Source organism: Anolis carolinensis, chromosome 5, assembly GCF_035594765.1.
Source record: "Anolis carolinensis isolate JA03-04 chromosome 5, rAnoCar3.1.pri, whole genome shotgun sequence".
NCBI classification, from domain to species: domain Eukaryota; kingdom Metazoa; phylum Chordata; class Lepidosauria; order Squamata; family Dactyloidae; genus Anolis; species Anolis carolinensis.
In genome coordinates, this window is record NC_085845.1 from 108,268,651 (window position 1) to 108,284,189 (window position 15,539).

At 41.6% G+C, this 15,539-nt stretch overlaps 1 protein-coding gene across 1 annotated transcript; it reads left to right on the plus strand.

The window, feature by feature from the left end:
• Window positions 1–203: 203 nt before the first annotated feature.
• On the plus strand, window positions 204–14,307 carry clrn2 (clarin 2). The gene is made up of 3 exons (XM_003220429.4): window positions 204–4,330; window positions 9,014–9,193; window positions 13,403–14,307. Exons 1-3 carry the CDS (start codon window positions 4,078–4,080, stop codon window positions 13,666–13,668), a joined length of 699 nt encoding a protein of 232 aa, XP_003220477.1. The 5' UTR covers window positions 204–4,077; the 3' UTR covers window positions 13,669–14,307.
• The last annotated feature ends 1,232 nt before the right edge of the window (window positions 14,308–15,539 follow it).

Here is a 15,539-nt window from a genome sequence, read left to right on the forward strand (position 1 = left end):
TTCCATGGCCATATAGCCCGGAAAACTCACTGCAACCCAGTGATTCCGGCCATGAAAGCCTTTGACAAAACACCGCTAAAGATCTTGTAAAACTACAACTTACACAATTCCACGGCACTGAGCCGTGGCAATTAAAGTGGTGTCAAACTGCATTATTTCTACAGTGTTGACTCATCCCTATGATGTCGAACACACAAGCCCCCGTACTCACATTGCTCTGACACACAGCTGATCTCTGCCAAGAGTTCCACAGGCTCACAGGAACCCTGTTTTTCCCTTTTCAAATAGACCTCAGCCACACAGATACATTGTATCCTCCCTCACAATAGTTTAAAAAAACCTCAGGCAGTCTCTCTCCATTGAGGCTCCATTGTCCCTCATTACATATTCACCGAGTGTAATAAATGGTATCCGATGTTGCTTTCACTTCCTCGCCTGTAAAAGCAGCCCTTTTGCAGGCAGCTTTCTATAACCAAAAAACCACACATGAGCTGGTTCTTTTTCACGAATGAGTTTGCCTTTTTATGAATGAGCACTGGCAACGCGATCTGAAATGTCTTTTTATGAACTTTTAGGTATCAGGGACCACTTTCCCCTTTCCCTGCATGAACCCCATGTATTCCTTGTGCTGTTTCCTAGTCTTATGGGAACCCCAGCAAGCCCTCTTGCCTGCCTGGGCTGATGGAGAACCCCTGGGATTCTCTTCTTTTTCCACTATGAGAAACACAAAAGGAAATTGGAGCCCTTTTGAATGCCTTATAGGACTGATTGTGTTTGTTTCCCAACCTACGGGGATGCTGGATCTCGTGTTTCTCCTCCACGGTGGGCCCTACATGTGTCTCCTATCAATTATTATTATTTTGAATTATTTTTATTATTTTTATTATTATTTCTTATAATATCTTACCCCTTATAAACGAGGCAGTGTGACCCTGATGTGAACTTTTGTCCAGCACACCATCTTGGCCTGGGCATCATCAGGCTACATATTATTAATATGGGTTGCTAGACATTACCCTGTAAAGAAGAAACAATGGACTTCTTTTCCAGACCTCGGAGAGCACAAAGCCAGGCCATCTAGGAAGGAAGAAACCTTTGGACATTTTAAATCACTCATCATAAAAGGCTTGTTCTTCCTGCGAGGGAGACAAGAATAAGTCACCAGTGACCAGACAAAGCCACCTCCTCCTTGGGACTTTGAATCATTCATAATCCCATCAAGGTTTTTGCCATGACTTTTCTTTCACTATAAGGCTTAGCAATATGCTTCAGACTCTCATTCATGAGATTTGTTAAATCGATCAAGGAATCCATAGCCAGGTCCAGTTTGAGGGCCCGAAAACTTTTGCCAGATCGCTTGACAAAGGACTCACCATAGAGTCACTCATAATCCTGTCATTAACACATGTTTGCCTTTTGTTCTTCCTGTTGCCATGCCTCCATCTCCCCCATTGGCCAGTGAGGGCGTGACGTCACATGCGGGGCTCACGCTCCCATTGGATGAAGCATGCAAACCTCCCAGACCATCCCTCCTGCCTCCTGACGTCAGTGAGGAGCCAGCTGGGTGGGCGGGAGCGGGAAATTCAAAAAAGCAAAAGTATAAAATGTGTATTTTTCTATGTAATGGCATGCCGGTTCTTCTTGCAACTTATTGCTGCCATCATCCTGCTCCAGCTGGACCAGAATAAACTCAGTGACCTCTGCTTGGGACTTGGTGAGATTTTATTGGGAACAGGGAAATCTTTATTTTGTTTCTCGCAAGCTTGCCAGGTGCTGCGCAACCCTCTTTTTGGGTCTGGCACGGGTCTCCTTTTCCAGGAAGACCCCTAAATCTTTGATCTCCTCTATCACCTGAAGGTATTAAGCAGGTAATAAACAGCTAAACTCATAGCTTCAATTCCCATTTTTGTTTTTTAGCCTTCTGCTTCCATAAAACTGAAAATAAAGAGAGAATTTTTATTGGCTTAATCTTGCCATTATCACAATATGGACTTTGGGTTTTGTAGGTATTTTACATATAAAGAACGGAGCATGGTAAAGGAAGTGGACAAATATATGGTGCTCTTCAAAGCCTTCTATCCTTGAACATGAGCCTACAATGTGATGCGGCAGCTAAAAAAGCCAATGGGATTTTGGCCTGCATCAATAGGGGAATAACGTCTAGATTCAGGGAAGTCATGCTCCCCCTCTATTCTGCCTTGGTCAGACCACACCTGGAATACTGTGTCCAATTTTGGGCACCGCAGATGAAGGGAGATGCTGACAAGCTGGAAAGCGTCCAGAGGAGGGCGACTAAAATGATTAAGGGTCTGGAGAACAAGCCCTATGAGGAGAGGCTTAAAGAGCTGGGCATGTTTAGCCTGCAGAAGAGAAGGCTGAGAGGAGACATGATAGCCATGTACAAATATGTGAGGGGAAGTCATAGGGAGGAGGGAGCAAGCTTATTTTCTGCTGCCCTGCAGACTAGGACACGGAACAATGGCTTCAAACTACAGGAAAGGAGATTCCACCTGAACATCAGGAAGAACTTCCTCACTGTGAGGGCTGTTCGGCAGTGGAATTCTCTCCCCCGGACTGTGGTGGAGGCTCCTTCTTTGGAAGCTTTTAAGCAGAGGCTGGATGGCCATCTGTCGGGGGTGCTTTGAATGCGATTTCCTGCTTCTTAGCGGGGGGTTGGACTAGATGGCCCATGAGGTCTCTTCCAACTCTACTATTCTATGATTCTATGATTCTATGAATAAATTTAAAAACCTCCTTCTCAGAGTTTAATATAAATTGTCAAACTGTTTCTGCAACCTCTTCTGTAGTGGGTGTCATCCAGGCTAGTAAAACCATCAGTGCTTATTAAAGTAAATTATCTTAAGGTAGCAAACTCAAATAATCTATATATATAAAAGGGTAATGAAATTTCAGCCTAGGACAAAACAACAAAACAACACATCTCAGAAACACTAAACTTGGCAGCACAACTCCTCATCCATGCCTCTACGTTCATACAGCAAAAAGAAAAGAAAAATTAAGTCCTAATTAGAGGGAGGGGAATAATTGTTTTTATCCAATTGCTGCCAGTTAGAAGGCTAAGTTCCGCCCATTTGGTCTCCTAGCAACCCACTCAGCCCAGGGGACAGGCAGAGTTAGGCCTCACTTAGGCCTCTTCCACACTGCCTATAAATACAGATTATCTGATTTGAACTGGATTATATGGCAGTGTAGACTCAAGGCCCTTCCACACAGCTATATAACCCATTTATAATGGAATTAATGTCAGGGGAAAACCTTTACCCTTTACCTTAACTACTACCAATTCCTCAATACTTTATTTCCCATACCACCATACTTCGCCACAGCAACGCGTGGCCGGGCACAGCTAGTGCTTTATCAGAAATACATTTGCATTTCCAAGCAGGCTCATGCTTCCAGCGCTAAATTGCAGGGAAAGCGTCTGGTTTTATTAGCTGCACCCAATTTGCATCCTCATTTATGTCTGGACACTTGTTCATACAGCAAGTCCAGGCATCCAGAAATATTGTATGTCTATTTCAGTTAATAGTCTGTGGGAGAGATGACAGTAATGACATTTAGAAAATCCAAACTCAATAGGATGGCCATTTCGTGCAATGCAGCCACAAATTCTAACATGTTTCTCACTTAGTTTGCTTTCAGGCAATCATGAGAGACTTCCTCGGAAACTAAGTAAACATCCTTTGCAGCTAGACATCTTGCAGGTCAAAAATGGATGTCATTTGAATATTTAAAACAGGTAAAGAATTTGAGCCTTTGAATGAAACATTAGTCATGTAACAGATATGGTGTTACACTCTCAACAACAAGCACCATTGCCCTGCAGAATGATGCAGCTCTTCTTTGTTGCTGTTGTGGATTATTGTAGGGAATGTAGCTGTTGGAGGCGATCTTCTTCTTTCTTCTTTTATTGAAAAAGGAGGAACTGTACACTGACATGTACCTGGGAAAACATGTCGAATAAAAGGATGTTTTTGAAACCGTCGAAATCGCCTGTGACAGATCCGGCATCTACGGCTGAGAGGCCTTGAAATACTGTTTCTCCAAGCCACTAGAATGCCTGGCTGCTTCAAACAGACCGTGTTTGCTTTTATCGCTGCATTGAGCTTTGCATCTTTTATCTTGATCCTCGTTGCGATGGGCACTCAGAAATGGATGATGGCAAAAATCCTTTGCAAAACAGGAGCTGAGCTGGTCAACGCCACAGACCCAGAGCTGGTAAAATTCATGGGGGAACTTTACTACGGACTCTTTGGCGGTGGCAAAATGCGACAGTGTGGGTTAGGTGGGAGGCATTCCAGATTCACCAGTAAGTAACATGTTGGTTTCCTTCTGAGAATGCGTTCAAACATGCATGTGTTTGCTTTCAGTGCATGCAAGGCAGCTTTTGGGACATCTGATCAAGAGCTCTTAAACTTTGAAATGCTCCCTGAAATTATTTTTTAAATTGGGGTGGGAATTTATAAGTGAGGGGAGGACTCATTTCTCCCATTGGTTAGCCAAGCAGGAAGGGTGTGGTCTAAAATTATTCCATTCCCCAGGAGAAGGGCCAAGCCATATGGAAAAGATGGAGCAATTACACAACCCATCAACAACAAAATCTTGATATCCAAGGCCTGTTACTGGGGTTATTTCGAGCACTGATTCAGAAAATTGCATTGGATACCCCACATCATTGCTTAGATATGATTATCATGGTTTTCTATGGGCGAGCAGATGGCAACTAATATTATTATTATTATTAATATTAATAATAATAATAATAATAGTAGTAGTAGTAGTAGTAATAGTAAGGCGTATGTTGTGTATCTCAAAAACGAGAACTTATAAGGGAAAATTGCTGCCATTTTTTGAATCAGTAGGTCAAATATACTCGGTACTCTTGTTCCAGCACACAGGACTAATTACAGTAATGAGTTATTGGTGAGGAGCCATCGAGAACGGCATGGAAACTTCAGTTCGTGCAGACTATAATACCCACTAGCTATATAATTGAGGCTACATACTGGATCCATTTTAACTTCACTGCATAAGAGTTGCTCAGCAGTTTCTGAGAACGCTCAAAATACTTCCAACCTATTAATAGTATTATTATTATCATTATTATTTATATGCAGCTTTTTCTCTCTTAATAGAGACTCAACATGGTAAACAATACAATGTGTAATATAAAACCTAGAAACTTTAAACATGAAAAGGGAATTAAACCTAGCACTACTAAAAATAGTTTAAACATTTAAAATAATTAAAATCCATTAAAGTACACTTCACAGCTCCCCTGGCTCGGTCTATAATTATTTCTTCTTTAAAAGCCAACTTGAAAAGAAAAGTTTTAGCCTGCCACTGACACGACAGGGGGGAGGGGGCCATTCTGGATTCCCTGGGAAGAAGGGAGTTCCAGAGTCCAAAGGCTGCCACTGAAAAGATCCTGTCTCGTATTCCCACCAACTGAGCTTGCGATGGTGGTGGGAATAAAAGAGGGACCTTTCCTGAAGATCTCGGGGCCCAGGCAAGTTCGTACTGGGAAGTATGAACTTCCCTGGGCCTGAACCATATAGGGTTTTGAAGACCATGCACCAGTGGCTGCGACTTTGACCATCAGGTCTTTGGGGCTTCAACTTTCGGAAGTCCTAACCATTTTGGCCAACTGTCAGGAATCCTAGAAGCTCAAGTCTAAAACACCTGGAGGACCAATGCCAAACACCATCCGGAATACAGCAACTTTGAGGAACATCTGTTTCCACAGTAATCTATATGTGTATGAAGATAACTGGGAAAATCTCTTCTGTTGAGCTGTGGGTTGATTCTTTTTTTCAGTAGTGATATCCTATCTGTGGGACCGGCATCCTTACCTAGAACAACTCATATGGCAATGCACACTTTGCCAGGTGAAGATATTTTACCCTAGGCTTTTAATGAGTCATCATAATAAAGCCATGATGTGCTTTTTTTTTAAAAAAAATAGTGGACTATGTTAATCATGCTTTTGGTTAGATCCCTGCTATGCAGGGGAACCTAGGGCCTCTTCTATACAGCTGTATATTAGTAGTATATTAGCGGTTAGTTATTAGTGGCCACAACTACTGCACTTTATCACACCCCACTCTTATTGATTGAACTCTGTAATGAGATCCTTAATTCCCTTTTGTAGAGTCTGCTGAATTTTATCTTACAGTTTGTATATTTTGTTCAGACTCTAATGTTCTAATGTTTTATGTTGATATTTTATGCTGGTTTGTATGATTATACTACTTTATCTGTTTTACATTGGTTTAATTATGCTGTATTTTATTGGATTTTTGAACTGGACTTGTCCCTATGTGAGCCGCGCCGAATCCCCTCTGGGGAGATGGGAGCGGGCTATAAAAATAAAGTTATTATTATTATTATTATTATTATTATTATTATTATTATTATTATAAAATCCAGATATCTGCTTTAAACTGGATTATACTGCAGTGTAGACTCATATAATCAGGTAATGTGGATTATCTACTTTGATAATTGATGGAGCCCCCGGTGGCGCAATGGGTTAAACTCTTGTGTGGGCAGGACTGCTGACTGAAATGTCAATGGGGTGAGCTCCCCTCTATCAGCTCTAGCTCCCCAGAGTGACTCAGTGCTATGGAATCCCGGGATTTGTAGTTTGGTGAGGAACCAAAACTTTTTGACAGAGAAGACTTTAACTGCCATAGCTCAAGGCTATGAAATCATGGTACAGTAGAGTCTCGCTTATCCAACCTTCGCTTATCCAACATTCTGTATTATCCAATGCAATCTGCCTCCCGCCCAGATCCACAGCTATTTGGACAGCAATGTGCAGCGGGCCAACAAGCCCAGCAACAACACAAGTGCAGCCATGCTCCCAAACAAGTGGCAGATTTGTCATAAAAAATGATGTAAATCATAATGTAATTCAACGTTTAATAGGCTTTTTCTTAAACCCTCCTTATTATCCAACATTTTTGCTTCTCCAATGTTCTGCCAGCCTGTTTATGTTGAATAAGCAAGACTCTACTGTAATTGTGTTTTACAAAGTCTTTAGTCTTCTCTGTCAAAAAGTTTTGGTTCCTCACCAAACTACAAATCCCGGGATTCCATAGCACTGAGTCACTGCAATTAAAATGCTATCAAGCTGCATTGATGCTAAGTATAGATGAACCTGAGGTCGACTGGGAAGAAGCTCCTGTTTTTACCTCCTTTGTTTCCTACATACCTGGAGGAATATTGCAGTTAAAATCCAGCCGATACCCAGGACTCAATGTATACACTGTATTTCCCCTGGAGGCAACCTTGAAATTGCTTTCAGTGCCTCTGAATAGGGCTTACACTGCAATCAACATCAATACGATAGATCCATTCCTCCACTTCACTGGAATTTGATTAAATGGCCAGTCAGAAATAGAGCGTAACTGTTTAAAAGTTAACCATGTGATTAGATGCTTTGTTGTGTCCATGGAAAAGAAGTAAATTGCCCTTGACTCAAAGATCAGTTCAGACATGCACACGACTTGGGCAAGAGATGCTCTAGAAACCAGAGAATTACGAGGGTTGAATGAAAAGTAATTCCTCCACCTTTGTTACTTGGATTCGGATGGGAATATTTTAATAAATCAAACGTAGAAATAATCCTTAGAATGTGCTCTTTAACTACCACTATTCACTTTTCCACATAATCACCAGACAATTGGATACATTTCTGCCAACAGTGAACAAGTTTTCTGAAGCCATCATGAAAGAAGTCGACACTCGGTTTCCGCAATCAGCGTCTTACAGTACCCATTGTGCACAGATCTTCCGATAGCCAAGCAAATAATGTGACCCACACATTCTTGTGAAATACCGATTATGCTTGAAATTTCTGAGTGATACTACGATCATCCTGAATCAATCTGTCAACCTTTTGCTTGTGAAACTCGGTGGTTGCTGTCACAGGACGTCCAACTCTTTGTTTGTCATGCAAGTCAGATGTTTCCACCTCAACATCTTTAAACTTACTCGCCCAACGACACACAGTACTCATATCAACACAATCACCATAAACAGCTTGCAATCTCTGATGAATCTCCTTTGGGGTGACACCTTCTGCTGTCAAGAATTCAATGACTGCACATTGCTTAAGTCACATTAACCGACCGTCTGTGCAGGGTTCCATATTTTGCACTTTAAGAACACAACCGTTTGATGCTAAGGCTTCCCATCAAATGAAACTGTAGAGGAGAGTCTATTGAACAAGCCAGTACCTGCCGCATGCCAGTTCTGCCATCTATTGAATTACGAAGGTGGAGGCATTACTTTTCATTCAACCCTCACACCTCTCAAAAAGGAAGGAATAGGTAACATCATCAAGGGGCAGAGATGGTTTACACAAAATCCTCTGCAGTGTTTGTTTTCTATCTCAGCAGAGTCATGCTTGCAGGGAATTCTGCACCAAATCCTCTCTCATGAGACTCTTCAGTAATTCCGGTTCCTTTAAATAACAGCCTTAAAAATGTGTTTAGTCCTTGTGACTGAAAAGAAGATACGCTTGAAGTGTGATGGTAATTATTAATGAAATCTGAAGCTAGAAAAGTATCAAAATAACATTTTTCACTGATGAGATGGGAGTTCATTGCCATAGATCTTTTACCTACCATTGACTAGACCTGAGGAAACACTGTTTTGGAGGGGGAGTTAAAATGCCTATGTAAATCAAAATACAATTTTTTTGTGCAAGCATTCTGCTTTAATTTATACAGAGTTAAATCCAACAGTAGTTGTATCTAAAGTTGCAATTAATGGGACTTAAATTAATTGCGTGGAACAAAATCCATTGATAAGTCCATTGGACAAATGTCGGACCTATCTGCAGAATTCAGCTTTCGTTGGTATAGTATTTTTGCATGCATGGTCAAACTTCATAAGATCCTTTTGCTCTCCCACATTTGTTAAACGAAACATTTCAACACAAACCTTCAACAACACATACAACTTTGTTTACTTTCTTTGTCAGTATTTCCACATCTGGTGAAAAAGCTGAACACATCCCTCCACGTGGTGATTATTCTCTTCCTATGTGTGGCATTTTCGTTCGCTCTGGTCAGCTTGGGATTCTGCATCTTAAACATCCTCAAAGTTCCCTACCGGGCTATTAAAGGTCCAGGAGGAATCGCCCTGTGGAATGTCCTAGCAGGTAAAAGTTAACAACTATACTACACAGAAAAAAAAGCTTACCATACAGGATATTGGCATTGACCACCTAACCAATATTTATTTATACAGGCCGTCCTCATGTTACAAACAAGATAGGTTCTATAGGTTTGTTCTTAAGTTGAATTTGCATGGAAGTCAGAACAGGTACATTTTAAAGTGTAACTCTAACTGTGTATGTATGCGTGTGTGTGTGTATATATATACACACACATACATACACATAGATATAAGGTTTGAATATTACGGGAAAGGGTGAACACCTCTATGGTGTTTGTTTTGCTGTTCAGAAGATTTCACTTCACTTTCCATCCATGTGATAATTGGATTTTGAAAATGCGGCTTGTTGTGGATACAATTATTGGCGATAAAGCTTCAGTGGAGACACCTTTTCCCCATGATAAACTCTTTCAGGAGTGCATTTCCCTTCCTAAGGGTAGATTTCTCTCACATCCTGTTGTCTTACCCACATTCTTGTTGTATATTTGCAAATCAGGTATTGCTTGTATAGTAAAATATTGAAATCCTACCCATTATCATGGGTTTTCAGGCTTGCATATAGTATGGCCAATTTTTAAAAACATACACAATTTAAAGAAAAGCATATTAAACAAGTCAGAACAACTTTAAAAACTGCAACAATATACATTGCTGTGGTGTCAAAAAGAAGCCAGATTTTGTCCCGAGAATTTTAACTGAGGTGCCATCTACACAAACATATGAAATCCAGATAATCTGTTTTGAACTGGATTGCATGGCAGTTTAGACTCATATAATCCAGTTCAAAGCAGATAATGTGGATTTTCTGCTTTGATAATCTGGATTATAAAACAGTGTAGCTGCAGCCGGAGATGCTGCAACTGAGGCTCCCTCTCCACTGCCATATAAAATCCAATTATCTGCTTTTAACTGGACTATATGGCAGTGTAGACTAATATAATCCAGTTCAAAAAAGATAATCTGGATTATTGTTTTTGATAATCTGGATTATATGGCAGTTTTTTTTTTTCGTGTCAGGAGCAACCGGAGTTGCTTCTGGAGTGAGAGAATTGGCCGTCTGCAAGGACGTTGCCCAGGGGACGCCTGGATGTTTTGATGTATATATGACAGTATAGAAGACCTTCTCACATGTCCTCCCATTTCATATTGCCCTCACTGATGGGATGCTGAGCAAGCTACTCCTGCAAACCATAATTCTCAGACAGGCATATATAAAAAGAGACATATAGAGTGTTTCGTATGAACATATTATGATGGTTTCCCACAAATTTAATTCCACAACAGTTTGTATAGTGCAAAAATGGCCTTAGCATTTAACGGTTATGTTGTTAAAGTGCAAAGTATGGAACCCTGCGCAGACGGTCGGTCAATGCGACTTAAGCAACATGCAGTTATTAAATTCTTGACAGCAGAAGGTGTCACCCCAAAGATTCATCAGAGAATGAATCTTTTTCATCATAGTGGCTCCACCTTTTCTTTTGATAATTAGAAACTATTTTAATATCAAGCCATGCCAGTAGAGGAATAGCCCCATTAACAAAGTAGATATGTTTCTGGCACTTACTTCTTTAACAGATCATTTGAGCATAAAAGCAGAAATAAATGGAAAGAATAGGGACAGATTTTTGCTCCACCAAAAAGGAAAAGCAGTTCACCACAATTCAAGCAAATCTTTTCTTTAAAAAACTAACAAGCAGACGTGTGAAAATGAAACAACCAAGTCATGTAAGCCTCTTATAACTAAACAAAAGATATATATTTCTCTAACTTTATTGCATTTACTAGAGATATGTAACTCAAACCCAGCACTCAAGATTTGAGTATCTCTAGCCCTCCTTCCTCATCCTTCCAGTACTGATGCTGCTAAAAGAACTGTCAACTAGATAAAAGGGAAGGAGGAAAAAGGAAAGGGGGCAGGAAAGAAGTATGTAAGATGGAACTTCTCTGTTAGAGGCTTTCAAAACCAAGGTGTACCTATGCTTTCCCTTGCAAAAAATTTATTCAGTGTCAGATAAGGTTCTTAGATTCTATTTCATGATGAATTCTGACAATATCTCTGAGAATTGCCCTGATTGTAGATCCTTTTTTTCATCTGGTCAAGGCCATGGATGCCTGGAAAGCTGGGTCAACAGAAGACCTTGCACAATCGGTCATTTTTTTTGTTTGCCTGATGCAAATGACAAGATGAAACCCCATATTGTATGTACTGCCTGAAGGCAGCCGGGATGACTTACTCCAGCACTTGTGATGGAAAAACGTCCCCAATTGCAACTGAGGGATCAAGGCTAGTTTTAGGAGGTAGAAGATGTGGAGCGTGGTGCACAGAACCCTATCCTTTAAGATTGTCACACTCTGCCTCTGTGTCATCCCCTGGTGGCATAGTGGGTTAAAGCCTTGTGACTTGAAGGTTGGGTTGCTGACCTGAAGGCTGCCAGGTTCAAATCCAACCTAGGGAGAGCACGGATGAGCTCCCTCTATCAGCTCCAGCTCCATGCGGGGACATGAGAGAAGCCTCCCACAAGGATGGTAAAACATCAAAACATCCGGGCGTCCCCTGGGCAACGTCCTTGCAGACAGCCAATTCTCTCACACCAGAAGCGACTTTCGCTCCTGACACGGAAAAAAAATCCGCTGGCTGAAGAGATTCTAGTAAGCCTCTTTCTTGAGAAAACAGCTAGGTCTTTGCTTAATTAACTGTCCTAGCTCAATTAAGTTGACTCAGCACCCACTTCCCGACAACCTTTATCCTGACTCTGCAAAATCACACACAAGGCTTTGTTTCCAAGCACTGACTCAGTCTCAGCTGAACATGTAAACTGGTCCTATTGCAATGGCATCAGCTCCCCACATCCATTGGGATTAGGGGCACAGGACCCACATAAAAGTAAATTCCCTAGGAATCCCTTGTTTCTTCAGCATGTCTCTTATGGTTAACCTTTATGAGATGCTCGCCACAGAATTGCACTGGAGGACCTAGAGATTCACTGCAATGACATTTTAATCAAATCTGCAAAAGCCAGACCTACACATGTGGAGAGCCAACGGCATACAGCATTTCAGGTGACAGTGGGTGGTAAATTAGATTTCTCTGTGATTAATTCAGTAATATATGAGTTAGTACTAGTAATAATAGTAATAGTGCTAATAGAAATAATAATTTCTTACCAACCTCTCACCATGGATCAAGTCAGGGAACAACGTCATATTAAAATACGACATAGACAATAAGTTAAAATCATGAGCTAGCATTCAGTCACAGATTATAAACGAGGGATGTCATTTTTGTTCTCAAACTGATAAACCTAATTTTTCATTAACGCCTGAACATCTCTTATCTAAAGTTCCAATATCTGAAAAACATTGTCTATGTGTAGCTGAAACAATGATACCTTTGCTTTCTGCAGATTTCAATGAACACATTGTTTCATGCACAAAATTAGTATTAAAAATGTGTACAAAAATTACCTAGCTAAGTGTATGAGGCATACATTAAACATCAATAATGTTTGTGTTTAAACTTGAGTCCCATCTCCAAAATATATTTTATACGTCTGTATAAATCTAAAAAAAATCCAAAATATTTTTGATTCCAAGCATTTCAGATTTTTTTTTTCATGCCAGGAGCAACTTGAGAAACTGCAAGTCGCTTCTGGTGTGCATTTCAGTGCAATCATATCAGAGGATAGGATGATTATAATAAAACTTAATTTCTTCAAGGCTCTTAACAGGACCATCAATTCACATACCATTTCTTAGAAAACAGCTTCTCTGATTAGAAGTCTATTTGGAAATGTCTGGGTGGTATGATTTTTAGATTGTTTAGAAATGTCCTCTGACAACTAGTCATCAGAGAAGTGCTTCTAGTGGACCCTTTTCCTTGAGATACTAGTCTTTCTGGAGGAAATCGCATCCTTCAGGAACAGGTTTGGCCTCTGTTGTGCTAGCAGTGCAGATGGTCCACATTAACGTTCAATAGTTTTCACTTAGAACATTTAAAAGAGCAATGAAAGGCAGAAACAAGTCGCATGCCCTTGTTTCCAGGTAAGAAGCATCAAGGGAACTTGCTATAAAACATGCGATTTTAGTAGTTACACATCTTGCCAGACTGGACATTTACAAGTTCCCACCAAGAAAACCAAAAGGATACTGTTTCATTCAAATATATGAATAAATATTTTTAATTTTTTTTCAGGCAGCTTTGCAGTGCTGGCAGTATCTAGCTTCATGGCTGCTGTTGAATTGCATAACCTTACAGAAAGGATTGCTAATTTCCGGGAACATGTCTTCCAGTTTGTCATCTTGGAAGAACAGTATCAGCACTGTTTTTGGCTTTGTGTAGCAAGCGCAACCATTCATGGTGTCAATTTACTGCTGGTTGCTGTCAGCTTGATTCACTTCCCTACACTGAAGACCAAGCCAGAAGAAGCAAATGTTACAGCTGAAGACATCATGTACTAAACATCTGCCTCTGTCACTTGCTCAGTTTTAAACTGGCGTGGTCTATTTGAAGTTAATAACACTGGCAAGGGATTACAAGACGTGGAGAAAATATCCAGCAGATTTGGCAGATTTGGGCCAGTGCTGAGGCCCAGGATGGTCTGATCAAGTCATGTATTCCAATATTCTTCAGGGAAGACTGAGAACAGCATAAGTCTCCTTTTTTCACCTGTTGTGCCAAACCTTTCAGGATCCCAGAACACAGCAAGAACATTATTCTTTTGCTTAATGGCATCTTGCCCAGAGACCAGCAAAATCCTGAATTTAAAAACATGAGAAGTTTATCTCAGGGACAATTTTTATTTTCTCTTCTGCTATAGTCCTTAAACAATGGTACCACATCTTGAACTGTCTGGGGGTAGTGTAACACTTCTAAACGCAGGTCTCCCCATGCAGAAGTCTGTATGTAGATCAATGGGAAAAGGACTAAGCCAGAAGAATCCCATCTTTCTGTCTCACTTTTTTGATGAGAGACTTTTATTCCGACATGATGTACCCCTGTGGGGTGTGTACCATAAACTTTTTTGGAGGGCTTTTCATAATGAGAAGAAGCAAGCATGAGTGCATAGCTGTTCCTCATACAAAGTTTTTTTCTTTTTTTCTGCAGGGTTGGCTCAAATTATTCTGCTTTCCTACACACACAAAACTGTGCCTTGATATACTCACACCTGTTACATCATGCACTTTGTGGGTAAGGCACTATTGTATTGTAAGGCACTAGCGGTCTTTCTGGAGGTGGTTGACACTGGGAAAAATGGACCCCAAATGGACCATTGAGTGTCCCTATGATGAACAGCGATTCCCAATTATTAGGAGTTTCTTCTACTTTAAACAGACTTTGATCTGCTTTGGGCCAAGTCAGGGGGTACTCCAGAGTTTGCTGAAAACTCCAGAGTGTCCTGTGGTTTCAGTGCACACTGGACAGCAGGATAGGTTCTGATTCGGTTCAATCTTCAATCCAGATTGAACACTGTTGCCATCGCAGGGGGATGAATTATGTCCATGTCGTTGCTACCATTGCCTCAAGCTAGCCTCAAAGCTCTAGCTTGGTGTGCATGCACTCTGCTGGGGAAGCTCACATCTTACCTTCTCCATGTCACCACCACTGCTGGTCCTAGCTGACTATGGAGCTCCACCTGAGCTCCTGGCCATAGTAGGCTCCTTTACTGACATGAGAGCAGCAAGGACAGGGGAAATTGTCTCTTCTTTTTGCTATTTGCATGGCACCAACAGAGGAGCCCACAATAGCCAACTTAGATGGAGATCCATATCCAACTAGCAGAAGTGAAGGTGGCAAAGCGAAACAAGTTAAATGTAGGCATCCTATCCCATTGTAGCCTGTGGGGCATGTCTTGTTCCATCCCATGGGGGCGTCCCATCCCATGGCGTTGTCCCATCCCATTCCATCCCATGGAGGGCGTCCCGTCCCATCCCATTGCAAGCATCCCATCCCATCTCATCTCGTGGGGGGCATCCCATCCCTGTGGGGGGCGTCCAGTTCCATCCTGTCTGGTGGGGGGTGTCCTGTCCTGTCCCATGGTAGCTGTACGGTCCCGTTGGGGCATCTTGTCCTGACCTGTCCCGAGAAGTCATCCCGTCCTGTCCTGTTTCGTGGGGATTTCCTGTCTCATCCCACCCCATGGGGGGCAACCTGTCCTGTCCCATGGGAGGCATCCCGTGCCATCCTGTGGGTGGTATCCTGTCTTGTCTCATACCGTGGGGGGCAATCTGTCCCATAGGGGGCATCCCATCCTGTCCTGTTGGGGTGTCCCATTCCATCCCGTGGGAGTGTCCTGTCCCTTGGGGGGGCGTCCCGTCTTGTCCTGTGGGGG